At 45.2% G+C, this 17,196-nt stretch overlaps 1 protein-coding gene across 1 annotated transcript in view; it reads left to right on the forward strand.

Annotated features, from left to right (window-relative positions):
• Nucleotides 1-15,298, forward strand: part of SCAPER (S-phase cyclin A associated protein in the ER) — a 125,326-nt gene extending 110,028 nt beyond the window's left edge. Inside the window, exons 30-32 of the mRNA XM_056865979.1 lie at nt 9,832-10,023; nt 14,199-14,250; nt 15,192-15,298. Coding sequence (XP_056721957.1) covers nt 9,832-10,023; nt 14,199-14,250; nt 15,192-15,295 — 348 coding nt within the window. The 3' untranslated portion in view covers nt 15,296-15,298. The remainder of the gene's footprint in view (nt 1-9,831; nt 10,024-14,198; nt 14,251-15,191) is intronic.
• Nucleotides 15,299-17,196: the final 1,898 nt, after the last annotated feature.

Consider the following 17,196-nt stretch of genomic DNA (forward strand, 5'->3'; position numbering starts at 1 on the left):
CAGAACATCTACGCTCAGTAGATGGCCTCGCTGTACAGAGTCTCCAGGTGTGGATGGATGGACTGACAGCTTCGAGGAGGGGCCTTATATTCTGTACACGGAGTCCTTCCACGTTGAATTTGGGTGTCTTGCCTAGTTTTGATTAATTTCTATGAAGTCAAAGGGTGTGGAGGGAATCTCTCGTTTCAGTTCATTTCCACCCCTCCAGATGGAGCTCCTTCATACCCCATGCTATGTCGATACACAGCATCTCTTCAGTGGGAACGTGGTTCAGGGGTGGAGCATCTGCTTGGCACGCAGCAGGCCCCTGGTTTGGTTTCCAGCATCTCCACTTTAAGCAATCAGATCGCAGGTGGCCCAAGAGACCTCTGCCTGAGGACCCTGGAGAAAAGCTTAAACCTTAGTCTCACCCATTTCAGAGTGAAAATAAAGTCTCAGAATTCTCCATTTACACCAATCGCTTTCCAAGCATAACACAATGCCTGAGCTCTAGAAGTTTCACATAGATGTTATTTACCTGGTAAGACATCAGTTCCAGGCAGATCCATTGCTCACCTCTGTTGCATCTCTGATGAACTTTACGAAATCTGCCCTTCAACTCAGGTGACGGCAGAGCATTCAAACAGTGTTAAATCTGGAGTCTATGATTACCTAATTGTGGCACTGTCTTATGTTGCATACATGTGTAGACTCCAGATGGCAGGACAAGGATGTCCAGTGGGCAAGATAAATGGGCCTACTTCACCCCTGCCACAGGTAGCCTTTATTCGCAAAGAGCTTGCCCAGGCCAAGCTTACCGTGAAGAGGGGGTAATCTGAATGCTCCCATTTCGAATTAAGCAAACACTACCAGTATTTTTTTTAATCTTTTTGCGACGCTGCCTTAAATCTGGTCATGGAGAACATTCAGACAACTGTTTTCTGATCCAGTGTAGACTTGGGGTGGAGCGGAGAGGACAAGGTCACCCTGGATGGGGGGGAAATGTGAACGAGATCCACATGGAACCTATTTCACTTGTGAAAGCCGTGAGCCTCAGAATAGTTCACATGCTCTCGTACAGCCTGAACGTATTTAAATAGCTCATGGAGCTCATTGGAAGAGTATGAAATGCAACCGCATTATATGATAACAGATATGGTCATGCCAGACGCTAATTCACCCTAATTGTCTCCGCGGCCCTACTGCTTTTCCCATGGCACTCGCACAAGAACTGAGAGCAGGACGTCTCCTAAGTAAGCTGCCTGGGCGCAAACACATGCTCTCATTAAAACTGGACGGCCTTAGGGCATCGCTCTTTCTTTTCCATTTCCAGGCTCTCTCTTATGTTTTTTGTTTGCTGCGTATTTTCTTACATCTGTTACTTATATATTCTTTCTCTCAAACTAGTGTATCTGCTTTAAATGCAGCGTTTTGTTTATCCTTTTTAAAAACATTCATTAAGATGGCTATCTAAAGAACATTGAAAAGGTGTCACAGTTTTCTTTTGTCATACCGTCCGAGGGCTCTGATCCTGCATGGTTGAGGTCAAGTTGCGCAATTGTGTACAGGATTGCTTGTTTTAGGGTTTCTATGGGTTGGTCTGCAGTAGAACAGCTAGATTCAAGTCCAGTAGCACCTTAGAGACCATCGAGATTTTTGGGGTATAAGCTTTCGGGAATCAAAGCTTTCCTTCATGGGATCTGATGAAGGGAGCATTGACTCTCGAAAACTCATACCCTGAAAAATCTTGTTGATCGCTAAGGCGCTACTGAACTTGAATCTAGACGTTTTAGACCACCACCTTTGCTTGGAAGGGGTTTATTGGAAATTGGATTTTCTTCATAGAGTTTTAACATTGTTCTTCTATAGAATTGTTAAAAATGCTTAGAAGACCCTGCAGCCACTACCATCCAGATTAGTTCTGCTTACTCCGTGGTAATTGTTCTTAGGATAGCAGTATCAGAGAAGCATCTTAGGATTTAGTCATTTTGTATATGGACAGGAGGATTAGGAAATGTGCAATTTAATATCCGGGTATACCGTTTAGTTTGTAATTACCATCCATGTGAATAAACTCAAAGACGATGGCCCCCATCTGTCTGAAATTTGGCATGGAGGACATGCTGATTCACTTGTTAGTGTCTTCATCACTAACCAACAGAATTCGTTTTGAGCTGTCCATCGGAATGAAGATCAGGTATAAACTCGACTTTCAGGCATGCGCTCCGGTAATGATTTTTAAATGATCAAAACTGGGCCTTTAAGGGAAAATTATAGTGAAATGTTATTACAGCAAAACTGGAAGTTATGCTTACTTCCATTTGGGGAGGGGTTGTGTTTGTCCGGGGTTTTAAAAAATACCAGATGATCCATTTAAAACTTGGAAATAACCTTTTTTTTCCCCTGTGGGAAGGCTGATATCAGTGATAAATACTAGAAGAAAACGACTACTCCTTTTATTCTTTTTCTGCCTGAAAGATCCCTTACTAATGGTCGAGGAAGAAAAATGAGAGCGGGTTTGACCGGAGTGATGACATCCCCTTCTGATTAAATGCTTACAGTCTGGGAGTTGTTTATAGAGTAACAGAGAAATAATGCAGATCTGACTTCAGGGAGGGCGAAAGATAGACGCACGGGGCACTTACCTACTAAAAGAACAGGTCCTTTTGTGTCGTTATAAATAGCCTCCCGTAAACCCGAGCGTTTGAAGCATCCCACAGGGTATTGTACCCTTCAAATTCATATATCGCCGAAGTTCGTTTCCCGCTGGTTTGAAACAGTTCTCTACTTTACACGAAGCTGAATTTGTGGAGTAAACGGGAGGGCACGAACTGAAGTCCCTCCACGGTACAGTTCTACCAGCCAAAGTGTTTCTAATGGTTGCGTTCCGATTTGTGCTGGAGAATCGCAAAATGGCAGCGTGCGGCCTTTTTAGACCCATTAGCTTTTTAGCCCCGCACGTTCCTAAGAGAGTCGGACCTGGATAGGGAATAAATAGTTGCAAAAGGTCAAATAGGCGGGGAGCGGGGTTTTCACACGTCACTTAACACAGAATTCATCTTTGCTAGAAAGAAGGCATTTTGGAGATAGGACATTTTGGAGAACTTTCATTCATAGGGTCGCCATGAGTCGGAAGCGACTTGACGGCACTTAACACACACACACAGAAAGAAGGCTTCAATGTAGTAGCTAGGTTGGCCCTCCAGGAATAGGTGGCATATTTCACATCGAATATCTGGGCGGGGGGGGGGCGCCCTAGCTGTCGCTGATTCTCACATACGGCTAAATATACATGTTTAAATTCCTGGTATGAGCATTTCATGTTTCTGAGAGGGCTTTTGTGGTAGAATATGAGAGGGAGAGAAAGCATCCATACAGACAGTTGGGGAATTAAAATGTCAGTCGGAACATTTCGATTGCTGTTTGTAGGATCTGAACGTTGTTTAATGTTGCATTATTGTAGTGATTTTTGCCTCCTGCATATTTCTTTCCAGGCAGGAAAATCCAAGCTGGGAAAAAGTATTGAGTTCATTTAGGAAATGTACAATTGCACAATATTTGTGCTGCTCTAGTCTAATATTGGATTTGATGCTTTAAACCAATTCCAGTTTTTTTTATCACAGCTACCTTTGAACTTTATCAAATGTGCATTTGGTTCAAAATCAACACTTCCACTTTCTTTTTAGCCCATCTCCAATCAAATGACCATTGCCATGTTTCCATTGTTTAGCTCTCTCTAGTTCGGTGACAAATCGAATTTTTATTGGTTTGTCGCTATGTTTCTGCTGCCTATAGGTCAACCCCAAACGGACGTAGGAGCCTTTAATAATTATTTCCTTCCCCTAAGCTCAAGCTTGTATCTGTGTCAGCCACCCTTCAGGACAGAGTGAGATAAAAATTCAAATTAGAAAGAAAATAAACTCATGGACAGTACTGGTAGCCACCTTATTTTGGAATGAAGACTGCCAATAATTTCCTGTAGTTTTAGGTTCATAATTGTCCTTTTTTTTGTACCATCTGTACATTAAATATGTTCATATCTGTTCCATAGTAACTCCAAATTAAATTAACCTTCTTTGTACTCCATATTCTATGCTAGTCTGTCACAGCTGCCAACAGATGGATTTTTATTTTTACTTTTTAAAATGCAAATCATTCTTCTAACTTTTGATGGGGATTTTTTTTTACCCTACATTATTTATCTGTGAGCTGCCTTGAAGGACATAAAATAAATGTACACCTCTTAAAAGAATCAGAAGATAAGAGGTCATTTTAAGTGTGAGCTAATTTACTCTAACCCTGACCTGGATGGCCCAGGCTAGCCTGATCTCGTCAGATCTCAGAAGCTAAGCAGGGTCAGCCCTGGTTAGTATTTGGATGGGAGACCACCAAGGAATACCATGGTTGCTGTGCAGAGGAAGGCACTGGCAAACCACCTCTGTTAGTCTCTTGCCATGAAAACCGACGGCACATTACACACACACACGATTTACTCTAACTGTAATTAATATATCACATCATATGCATATGTGCACACAAATACATACATATATTCTTGATACGTAGGTATGAAGAGAGAATATATGTATATGTGTATATATAGATATCAAGAAGGACTCTCACAAATCTCACTCTAACGTTGCTCTGTTTGCATCTCCAAAGACCAATTCTGCAAAAACACCCAAATTGTATATTAAAGGAATTCTGGGTAATGGATTATTGCTGTGACTGTTACTCCCGAAGATGAATGTAATTTTTTTTTATTAATGGACCGTAGTGGGTGGGAGGGAATTGTCTAGAGAGCCCCTTGATAGATGGGGAAACAACTTGTCTAATTAAGATCAAATGCTCTTTGCAAATGGACTGTTTTGACCAGCCTTGAAAATCTTGTTTACCCTTTGGTGACGTGAAGCATGGCTCCGGATTCTTGTAACGGCCCTTTTAAAGTGGGATTTAGCAGATTTATTTTGAGCAGGCAGTCGTTGGGGAGAACGGCAGACGGCTCTTCCTGGTCTCTCAGATCAGTGAATTTGTGCTGGAATATTTTGCAGTATTGCCACTGGACGTTTCTGAGATGCGTACTAGAAATAATTCCAGCGTGGCATAGGGTTGCCGACCTCCAGGTACTGAGACTCTAAAACAAATCTAATGGGAATACAATGGAAATTGTATAAAAACGAGAGATCAAGCTCAGTGTTGAGTCCAGAAGGAGCCAGAGAACGCAGCATATAAATGAACCTGGCCTCCTGTTGGAGTAACACTCTCTGGGCATCATTTGAATTGTAAGGATGAGGTCTATAGATCCAAAGAAAGAAAAATCATACTCTTTATGGCCCATTTCGAGGAAATGGCTGACCATGCGTGCTTCTAAGATCTTGGCTCTTATGCGCGAGCGATGCTCCCCGATCCTAGCTCGAACTGATCTCAGTGTGCTTCCTATATAAAGTTTTCTGCAGGCACACAAGATCCCATAGACCACCCTCTTGGAAGCACAATTCGAAAAACGGTGTAAGGTAAATTAAAAACCTGTAGAACTGAGATCTTTCATTGGTAAGCTAAGGGGAGAAACAGAGCATCTGCCACATTTGAAATGGCCTACTGCAGAAGACTGAGGGTGTTGTGGCCTCTGTATCAGCGTTTCTAAACCTCCAGGTACTAGCTGGAGATCTCCTGCATTGGACTCTATGGCATTGAAGTCCCTCCCCAAACCCCGCCCTCCTCAGGCTCCGCCCCAAAAACCTCCCACCATTGGCAACCCTATCATTGGAATGCTCTCCCACGACATCCAAACGCTTCCAACAAAGTTAAAAAATAAATAGAAAAACTACCTGGTTTTCCCAGGCCTTTCCGGAATGATCAATCCCCTCCATCTTCATCCTTCTCCCCACCTTTGAAGGACCGGGAACTGTTTGTTTATTTACACAATTTATATCTCACTAGGGTTGCCAACCTCCATTGTATCCATTCACGCCTCACTGGATCGTGGCAACCCTAGCGTGGCAACAAATTGGGGTTACACCAAGCCAGGAAATTTTCAGCCTTTTCATTGTTTCAAAAACCTTCATATCTGCTTTCGGTGTATTTCCTGGCACCAATGTTCTTCTTTCCCTAGCGTTGCCAACTCTACTTTGAGAAATTAATGGGGTTTGGGGGGCGGAGCCTGGGAAGGGTGGAGTTTGGGGAGGGGAGGGACCTCAGCAGGGTATAATCCCAAAGATGGCAACCCTATATTTCCCAAAACTTGAGCCAGTTATGGTGTAGGCAGATCGTGAGAGGGAGGGCATCTTGGACATCTTTTGGGCCACTGGGGGTGTGGGGGGGAGGTAGTTGTGAATTTCCTGTGTTGTGCAGGGGGTTGGACTAGATGACCCTGGTGGTCCCTTCCGACTCTATGATTCTATGGTTCTCTGCCTCATTGGCAGAAAGGTGAGATATAGGGTTGTCAAGTTCCTTCTTACCATCTGGAAAGCAGTTGTAATTCTGGGAGATCTACAGTCCCCACTTGGAGGATGGCAACCCTATATTTCCCAAAACTTGAGCCAGTTATGGTGTAGGCAGATCGTGAGAGGGAGGGCATCTTGGACATCTTTTGAGTCACTGGGGGTGTGGGGGGGGAGGTAGTTGTGAATTTCCTGTGTTGTGCAGGGGGTTGGACTAGATGACCCTGGTGGTCCCTTCCAACTCTATGATTCTCTGCCTCATTGGCAGAAAGGTGAGATATAGGGTTGTCAAGTTCCTCCTTACCACCGGCGGGAGGTTTTTGGGGTGGAGGCCAAGGGGGGCGGGGTTTGGGGAGGGACTTCAGTGCCATAGAGCCCAATGGCCAGGGCGGCCATTTTCTCCAGGGGATCTGATCTCTATCGGCTGGAGATCAGTTGTAATAGCGGGAGGTCTCCAGCTAGTACCTGGAGGTTGGCAACCCTAGTGAGATATAAGTTGTGTCAATAAAAAAACAGTCCCGGTCCTTCAAAGGCGGGGAGAAGGAAGAAGATGGAGGGGATAGATAATTCTGGAAAGGCCTGGGAAAACCAGGTAGTTTTCCTATTATTTTTTTTAACTTTGCTGGAAGCGTTTGGATGTCGTGGGAGAGCATTCCAACGATAGAAGCAGCCAAAACGAAATGGCGGAGGTGGAAAATGGAAACAGAGGTCCGAGGGCTTTGAAGAGCGTCTCATGGCAGAGGAACAAAGAGACCGAGAGAGAGCGTAAAGAGAAGAGTACGTCGAGGATATAATTTGGAATTTCTAGATAACGGCGCTGCTTGCCATATGGGGCCATACGATCCGGCGAGGCGTGAATGGAGACATCTGCAAGGATTGTCTAATAGGGTTGCGAGTGGTCCAGGAAGAGGGGGCAGCGCTCCGAGGGGAGGAACTCCTTCGGGCCGTGGCTCTCGGCGTTTTTGAAGGAGGGCCCTTTTCTAAACAAACTACAGTTTGGGATCCAGTGCCAACCCGTAGGTAGTAGCTGGAGACCTGCTGTTGCAACTGATCTCCAGCCGATAGAGATCAGTTAACCTGGAGAAAACAGCCGCTTTGGCAATTGGACTCTATGGCATTGAAGTCCTTCCCATCCCTGAAACCTAATTCTCAGGCTGCGCCCCAAAAACATCCCGCTGGTGGCGAAGAAGGATCTGACACCCCTAGCCAAAAGTAACATGGCCGTGTTGTGGGACGCTCTAGGATTCACCCAAAACTCTAGACCCGCTAAAGAAAGGAAACACTCCTCGCTCAGACGGTCCAGAGAGATTTTCTTCCCTTCTGACTTTTGCCTGAGTCCCCGCCAGCAAAAGGGAAGGATTGGAAGCATCTTCCCCCAAAAAAGTCATAAATGAGAGTCGTGTTGAGATGACATTTCTGTGCCATAAATAATGAGCCAAGGGCACGGTGTGTTCAGACCATACGCCACTTTCCCCTACACTCCCTAACTTGGAATGTGGATGTTTATGTGTTCCTCCTTGCTGGTGGTGAAGAACGTGGTGAGTCCTTTCGCAAAGCACTAGGGGACGTAGCAATTTTTGGTAGCCATGTTGGATATGAATGCCAGCGAGGTGTAGTGGGTAAAGCATCGGACTGGAAAACCCAGGTTCGAATCCCCACCCTGCCCTGGAAGCTTGGTGACCTTGGGCCAGTCACGCACTCTCCGGCTGGCCTACCTCACAGGGTTGTTGTGAGGATAAACTGGAAGAGAGGAGAGTGCTGTAAGCTACCTTGGGTCTCCCCTGGGGAGAAAGTCAGGGGGGAAATGGAGTAAATAAATATGAGGAAGGGGAAGATAAAGTATGAATTCTGGTTCCCTGTGGGTTGGTTTTAGGAAGATGCAACAGATGGCAGGCATCGGATTTGCTAGAGCGTGTAGTGGAGTTTTATGAGAAATTTGTAAGAAATTAAGGCCTCTGGAAACTACGTTCATTGATGGGTTTTCTCATATATTCTGCAGCGTTCTGAGTCCAAAGGGTTTGGGATCCTGTTCCAAATTATTCAGGGCCACAGATTTTCCTCCCCCAAAAAACAGAAAACACTTGGGGCAGACCGAAACCACAACTAAATGACGATTTTTAAAAAAAAATAAAGTTGGTAACTTTTATCACAATATAGTTCAAGGGGAATATCCTTAATACCTTAATGACAATCTTTGCTCTTTTGACGTCCTGAGGAAACAATGCAGTGTCTTGCCTGTGTGGTATACGACCGCATATTTGGTTGTCCTTAAAATTCCATTTGGATTTAAGAGAATTAAGGGCTACAATCTGTAGTCACCGTCCGGTTTTCAGTTTCATTTTGGCTATTGAACTAAAAAATGTGAACGATTACTTTGTTGATCTTGTTCTTGACCCGAACTGCATTACCAACGGAGAATGTGTTCTTAACGAATTGTTAAAAGTTCTTTGAAAACTTGTAAATCCCTGTAATTTATGTTCCCGTGGTCTCGGCCGTGTCTTTGTGTCCTTCTGGTTTTAATTTGAGCGCAGTCTTGTCAGGGTGTGTGTACCTGTAAAATGCTGGGGTGGGGGGGTGTTCCCCCAAGTTCAGTTTACAATCCTGACCTTTTAAAGGTTTTGTACAGTGTTCCAAAACTTCTAGGGGTTTTCTCCGACGTAGCAAAGCCAAGATTGGGTCTAGTAGCCCTTCCACGTTTTTTGGTGTCGTCGGAGCTGATCTGATTTTTGACACTTTCGCCGATTATCATCCGGTCTTTTGGGGATCCCACGGATAACTTAAGAGAGGTACCCCAGCCTGGACAATTCCCTTTGGCAGCATTCTGCTGCTTCAGACGCACATGGGTATAAACCCAGCCTGCCTGACAGCCGTTCCATTTATCTAAACAATTCCCCTTTTAAAGTTAGTGGCCCTGATAGAAACACAGATAAAAGGGCAAATGGGAGGAGGAATCTTTTGAATCCTCTGCTCGCCCGGACTCCATGCGACATACAGTCTCCTTTTTCCTTCCACTTAAGCGTCGATCATTGCCGTTGGCCGTCCAGGACTCCAGTTGAACATGAAGAATTACTTTATTAGCGGCTCCTCTTCTAGAATCCTGTCTACAGCTTTCTTTTCCCGCGTCTGTCTGTGTCTGAAAGCCTGTGTGCTGTATTTCTTTGTCTTTTTTCTGATGTAATGCGTCCAGTCTCTGTTATTATTTTAATGCACACAGAACAGCGCTTTAATATTCTTTGTGCTGCTGGCCCTATGGTTGTACAGTCAAACAAATTGGGGAGGTTGATTGTTTTATTCTTGATTAGCAAGCCCAGAGCCTTCAGCTTTTAGAATGTTCTTTTTTTCCCATCCAGCTGATTTGGGAGATACGTCACCACGACTCTAACATTGTTCCATCTGTATTTCCCCCCCACAGGTGATTGTCCAATCTGGCCGCCACCCCACCGTCCTTCAGAAGCTCTGTCAGCTGCCCTTCCAGTATTTCAGCGACCCTCGCTTGATCAAAGTCCTCTTTCCGACGCTCATAGCGGCTTGCTACAACAACCCGCAGAACAAGATTATCCTGGAGCAGGAGATGAGCTGCGTTTTGCTCGCCACGTTCATTCAGGTATTTTTCTTTCCCGACAAATTGCTTGCGTATCGGCCGCTTAGCCGTTTTCGATGGCGTTGGAAGTTTTGAAAAGAATGCAGTCGCTTCAGATCAAACAGGTGATCCTTTTCCCCAAATGAGACACACACACACACACCGAAGTTTCTCCTTAAATAGCAATAATTTGCAGAGTAATTTGGGTTCACGCTAAACGTTTATTACGTCATATTTTTAGTTAAAACAAGCTAGGCTTGCTGGCAGGATTTTGAACTACTTTTATTTAGTACCAGACAACTTGAAAAATGTAAATATTACAGAGCCCTCTCCACAGATGAGCGTACAGTTTAATATCACCTAGAACAAAAGGATTTAACGCAGCTTGGTATTTGCACAGAAAAGGGCCCTTTTTATAGTACAGGTATTAACCATAGTGTGGCGACCTATTCCAAATATGCTCGAAGCCTGCAATCTCCAGTAAAGCAGCTCTTCCTAACTGCTTGCCGGGGAGTTATCTATTCATCATTTATAGCCATTCTACCCTACACTCTCAGCTTGGCTCGCAAAGGATTTGCTTTTACTTCTTTATTTATTCACTCCGTTTGTTTCGTTTCGCCTGCCGGTGTTCGGTTTCGTAGCAATCGAGTGGCGTCGCAAAATCGTTGATGGTGCAGGGTTTCGCTCTTGACGCAACGACGTTTTCCCCTCTGTTTCGGTGGAGTTTTGTTCCTCTTGCGGCTCGCAGCTGGGCGAGCCCGTCCATGCAATCCGCCGTGGGGCTCCTCTAGTGTAACCCACCTCCATTCCAGTGATGCTTGGTGGACAAAATGGAAGAAATTACTTTCTTTTCTTTAAAAAAAAACATTTTCTAACGCCGAGCCCTCCAAAGAGACAAACGTCAAGGTTTGGTCTTGGCAATCTCCAGGAAGCCACAATTTGCTGTCGCACAGGATATTAAAAATGTTCATCATCATCTAATGTGCTAATAACGGGGATGTTTTTACCTCTGTAACTTTGTTTTTGCGCGTTGGCAGCAACAGGTGCTTGCGAAAGGTGCTCTGTGGTTCTGTAGAGATGCCGTAAAAGTTAAGGGCTGGTTCCCCTGAATCCATTCCTTGGCAGTGACACTTCCCAGCAGCGCAAGTAGTCCCCCACTGACGCATGAAATTCTTGCACCCGGCTTCTTGAGCATGAGGGGAAACACCACATCTGGGGCATGTGTCCCAGCAGCTCTGATCCTTAGTGGCAAACGAGTCATTTTTTCTTTCCAAAAGCAGTTGGCAGAGCACCGCTAACGTTAGAATGCATGAGCATGTTTGATTTTACCGGGCAATCATCGAAGATCTTGGATTTCTGGTTCGCATGAACATCTATACGACTTGACAGCTTGCAGACATGTTCATTTCCACTTTTAGAAATTGTTCGGTCATCAGATTTTTAAAAAAATCTAATATAATAATATTAAACAAACAAACAAGCAGTCTGTACCAGAGGCAGGGTCCCCCGCCCCCAGATATTGCAGAATGAGAAACAGATTTGCATTTGTTCGTACATTTCCACTTGCTATCACGGAGAGACGCAATCTGTGCGCCTTACTCAGACAGATATCCTATTTGTTTCTGGGAAGGTTTTCCCTCCATTGGGGGGGGGGGATTGCGATATCTGACCTTGGGATTGGAAAATAAATTTTTGCCATATGGAAAAGTGGGGGGAGGGGGAGAGAAGAAATTGATGCCGTTGCATGGATTGTACGATATGTAAGAATGAAGCTGAAAAACACAGGAAAGAACAATTAGATTCGAGTCCAGTAGCGCCTTAGATTTTCCAGATAAAATGTGTGTGTCTGTTGTTACAAAATGAAGGACAGAATGATGGTGGGTGGGGGTTTGCCAAACTATTTCTGCCTCCTTCTCCATCCAGAATCTTGCATATGTGATGAAATCTAACCCAAATGCTCCCAGTAGCCAGGTTCTGGGGGATGATTTCTCAGAGCGGCGCGCTCAAGACAAAAGGGTCTTTGAGCGATCGGCCACACGGCATTATTCGTGGCAAAAGGACTTAGAACCGAAGCCAGGGAAAGATCCCAAGTAGAATTATGCCGCCGTCGCCCCCTTCTAAGATTGTGCGCTCTGCTGGTCATGAAATCAACCAGTCCAGAGTATTGGGCTGGTTCGGGCTCTATGGCAGAATGGTTAGCCCTTTCCAGAGGCTCAGCTTTAAACCCCATTAGCGCATTAAAATGCCGCAGTTCCCAGCTGTTTGAGAGACTTTGAGCTTCTATTACCACGGCCTTTGCTAGCAGTACTAATCCTTGAGTTCAAAAGGAAGTTGGTGGCAAAATTCTGGAGCAAGCCGAATCTGCAGCCAAGATCCAAAGAGGTATTTCAGGCATGCGCAAGGGGCTTCCATGCTCCCAACATGCTGGCATTCAGATCTACTTCAGTGGCCCTGTGGTATGCCCCTCCATTCACAGAGGCCCCAAGTGGACAAGGCCTTTTCTGTGGTGACCCCACAGCTCCTGCTGTGACAGCCAATGGGGCCCACCCACAGACAAGGGAGGAGGGCTTGACATATTCTGGGGACTTCCACACATGCAGAAAAACAGGAGTATGTAAAAGGGGGAAAGAGGGCTAGAAATGACCTGACAGTGTTTCCAGAGCGTAGAACGTTTACAGCAGTCGAGTGGCAGTTAAAGGAAACTGGGTGGGGGGTGAAATTAACTTGCTTAGCCCCCCCAAAAAAGCTCCTAGAAATCTGGAGGGAGAGACTGGGAAAACAAATAATTTAAACAGTACTGACACCAGTTAACTGGAAAGCTGGCTGGTCTATTCAGGAGTCCAGATCTTGTTTTGATAAAAAAATTGCTATCAAGAAGCTTAAACACACCCAACCTCCCGGCTCCGCTAGATTCCTCAGGGAGGAGGATCCCATAATCTTTTATAGGAGGGGGAAAAGTCTTTGGGCCTTTGGCTTCTGACGTGAATGTAGCAGGTGCTTACAAGTAAATTGTGTAGCGTTGAGGAAGGCTTGCGTTTTAGACAACCGTTTGTGGCCGGCCACAGCAGAAGTCTTTGCACCCATTCTTTTAAGGCAAAACGAGGATTCATGGAAGGGATTCTTGCTGCAGACGGGATGTCTGTCATACACAAAATCTACCGCCTGTTATATCGGGAGGGAAGGCGGCATGGCGTAGCCCAATGTTGTCAGGTCTCAGAAGCTAAGCAGGGGCCAGTACTTGATCGGGAGACCACCAAGGAGGACTCTGCAGAGGAAAGCCATGGCAAACCACCTCTGCTTCTCACTTGCCTTGAAAGCCCCATCCTGGGGTTGCCATAAGTCAGGCTGCAACTCGACGACACTTACGTAGATCGCTATTATATCCTTCATTCTGTTCTTTATGCTCGCGGGCCAACAGGTCATGAGCAAAACAAATTCCAATGAATTAAATAATACAGAAATAACCAAACATACAGAAATAAAAAAAATCTGAGCAGTACAGTTAAAAGGAAGTTATCATTAAAAACCATAGATAAAAATTTTGTCACGACAAGGGTTACTTTTGGATCAGAATCAGCCAATAGCTTTGCAGCTATCTCTTGCTTTAGGGCCGGTCCCCACCTCTGAATGTATACTGTGATCCATTTGTCTCTGGCGAGAGATGATGCTTTTTATAATCAACATCAAAAAAAATGCCAAACTGTGTCCAAAAACCTCTGATCCACAATCACAAAATAGCTCGGAAATAGCTATTATATCAGTTCAAGCTCTCTGCAGAACAGCCAAGAGATTGTAAAACGCTTCCAGAGTGTAAAAGTAAAGGGTTTTGGCTGCTTCTAAGGCCTGCAGAGAGCTTCGGGATTCTCTTTCTTGCAGCCACAGCCCAGCGTCGGTTTCATTTGCGTGATTTTTGTGTGTGTGTGCCGGCAAGCCGCAGTTGACTTACGGCGACCCCGTAGGGTTTTCAAGGCAAGAGGTTTGCCATTGCCCGACTCCCCGTCACAACCATGGTATTCCTCGGAGGTCGCCCATCCAAACGCGAACCAGGGCCGATGCCGCTTCGCTTCCAAGACCTGACGAGATCAGGCTAGCCTAGGGCTGGTCAGGTCGGGGCAATTTTGTAATTATATGTGTTACACCGTTACTTCAAAACCTTCTGTCTCTCAAGACGCTGAACGTCACTGGTTTTGTTTCCATAGGATTTCACACAGAATTCCAGCCAAACCGACAACCAGCCTTCTCAACAAAGGGGTGAGTCTGTTCTGTCAGGTTATCAAATCAGCTATTGTGCAGGCAAACAATACGTTGCTTCTAGGAGGTGAGCAGACCGACCGTTTGGTTGTATCCTGCTTATTGGTTGAAGGCTTGGATGAGCTTCTCTTCTGTGGATTAAGTGATGAACTAGGTAGACAAAAGGGGCCGTTCCGTTCTCACAAACCACTTTTCAGTGTTTGGTTTTGCATGGGAAACGTCCAGTGCCCTCGGCGGGATCGGTTTTCGGGGAAGAGATGTTTATCTGGCTGTCAGCTGCTGGAGATGAATGACGTTCAACTGGTTTGTAACAGCTCCTGCATTTGGATGTTGTGACTAACCAGAACTAGTGCCAGCGTGGCGTAGTGGTTAAGAGTGGCGGACTCTGATCTGGAGAACCGGGTTTGGGTCCCCACTTCTCCACATGAGCGGCAGACTCTAACCTGGAGAACCGGGTTGGTTTCCCCAGTCCTACGCATGAAGCCAGCTGGGTGACCTTGGGCTAGTCACAGCTCTCTCAGCCCCACCTACCTCATAGGGGAGGGGAAGGGAAGGTGATTGTAAGTCAGTTTGAGTCTTCCTTAAATGGTAGAGAAAGTCGGCATATAAAAACAACTCTTCTTCTAACCTTCCTCTACCATTACCCCATACGCTGAGTCATAGGGCAAAATTGGTTCTGTTGTCCCGTAAAACAATCTTAACGGGAGACAAATGAACACAGTAAGAGTTTTGCCTCAGCTTATTATTAAAAGTGGTCAAAACTCCCAGGGGGCGCACGTTATACCGAGCTTTAAGGTACTGTCTACAACGTCGGGGGTTAAGAATGGAAAGGGTGTGAAGATGCAAAATACATTTTAAATATCTGGGCGTTTTGGCTCAGATCTTTGGGTTCATTTCACGTCAGAATACTTCTGGTTATCTTCACTTTCTTTGCCAAACAGAAAAGATCTTCAGCTCCCAAGATTATCTCGAGCTCACCAACCGGTTCCCTCGGCAGACGTGGGAAGAAGCTCGGCAGTTTTTCTTGAAGAAAGAGAAAAAATAAGTGGTTTTTTTCAACTTTCAGCATATCTGTCTTTGTAAAGCGTTAACATACATTTCTTACATTCTTTAAGGAGCTGTTCTAAAAGTCCGTTTTATACTCAAAATGCATATACTGTAGATATATATTGATATATATATATATATTAAAATATAATATAATTTGCACTACTTTTGTTCATACGAAGTGTACATATTTAAAACACGGTGTTGTCATTTTGAAAAGTTGTGTTGTTGGGGGTGGGGGGGTTTGCATTAATATATTTGATATTACGGTTCCTGGCACCTTAAATGCCTTGAGGTATAATATCATTTGCACTGTAAAATTGCTGATACTCGGTTGTAAAGCTAGAGGATGGGCAGGATCCGCAGGGAATTTCTCCCGCACAAACTTCGCTGAATGGAGCAAGAAGGCTAGATCGGGCATAAGGACTTCCCTGTGTCTTGGACCGTCCGCTCCATTCCGTAAAAACTGTAATAAAATAACTTATTCTGTTTGCTTCCTCGGACTTTTCCACAACTCCTTCCCCGTTACGTTACTTAGAAATCCTCCCGATAGATAAATTTAAATTAATCTGAACGCTAGAGCATGTAACATTGTTGGGACACTGTTTCCCGTTTAAATTTGGGTGCGTTTTTTCAGGAAGATCTGTACAGGTTTACGGTTAGCTGTTCTCTTCCACTGTCAACCGGTGGGTTTTCACTGAACTTATTAAAAGAAACATTTCAACTTGCCGAAGCTGTTTGGTGGTGTTTTTTCCCCCACTTTGATGTTACTCAGCATCCTTCTCCAGGGGCGATGCCGTGACTCAGCCCAGAAAAGCACAAAACGGGAACAAGTTCTCTACAAGCGCTCACCATCCTTTGGAAAAGCCAAGCAAAAACAGACTAAGTTGTACTCGGTAATGGAGTGAGGGTACCTCATCGGGGTAATGGGGCAGGGGCACCTCATCGAACTCCTGTCGCCTTTCCGCTGCGGCTACCGGACTAGATGAGGTACCCACATCAAATAGCAGATTGCCACTGCCATAAAAAATGGCAGCCAGGAGATTATAGATCAAAGCCATGCCTACAATCCACAAGGCGCACTAAAAAGAACGGGAGAAGGCTGAGAGGTGATATAACCATATTTAAGTATTTGAAGGGCTGTCATATAGGGGATGGTGCTGAGTTGTTTTCTGTTGCCCCAGAAGGTCAGACCAGAACCAATGGGTTGAAATTAAATCAGAAGAGTTTCCGTCTAGACATTAGGAAGAATTTTCCAACAGTTAGATCAGTTCCTCAGTGGAACAGGCTTCCTCGGGAGGTGGTAAGCTCTCCTTCCCTGGAGGTTTTAAAGAAGAGGCTAGATGGCCATCTGTCAGCAATGCTGATTCCATAACCTTAGGCAGATCATGAGAGGGAGGGCATCTTGGCCATGTTCTGGGCAAGGAGTATGGGTTAGTGGGAGTGTGACGGGGAGGTAGTTGTGAATGTCCTGAATTGTGCAGGGGGTTGGACTAGATGACCCTGGTGGTCCCTTCCAACTATGATTCTATGAGATAAACAAGGGCTACTACAACCAGGAGGAGAGAAGGCAGCATGCTATAGGCCAATCTCGGAAGCTAAGCAGGGTCAGCCCTGGTTAGTACTTGGACAGGAGACCACCAAGGAATACCAGGGCTGACAAGCAGAGGAAGAGAATGGCAAACCACCTCTGTCGGTCTCTTCCCTTGAAAACCCCATAATTGGTCGGCATAAGTCGGCTGCAACTTGAAGGCACTTTACACACACACAAACACACTACAACTGGACAAGAAGAAAAGAAGAAGAGTTGGTTTTTATATGCCGACTTTCTCTCCCACTTAAGGGAGAATCAAACCGGCTTACAATGACGCTCCCTTCCCCACCCCCCACAACAGATAC

Source organism: Euleptes europaea, chromosome 20 (assembly GCF_029931775.1).
Source record: "Euleptes europaea isolate rEulEur1 chromosome 20, rEulEur1.hap1, whole genome shotgun sequence".
Taxonomy (NCBI): Eukaryota; Metazoa; Chordata; class Lepidosauria; order Squamata; family Sphaerodactylidae; genus Euleptes; species Euleptes europaea.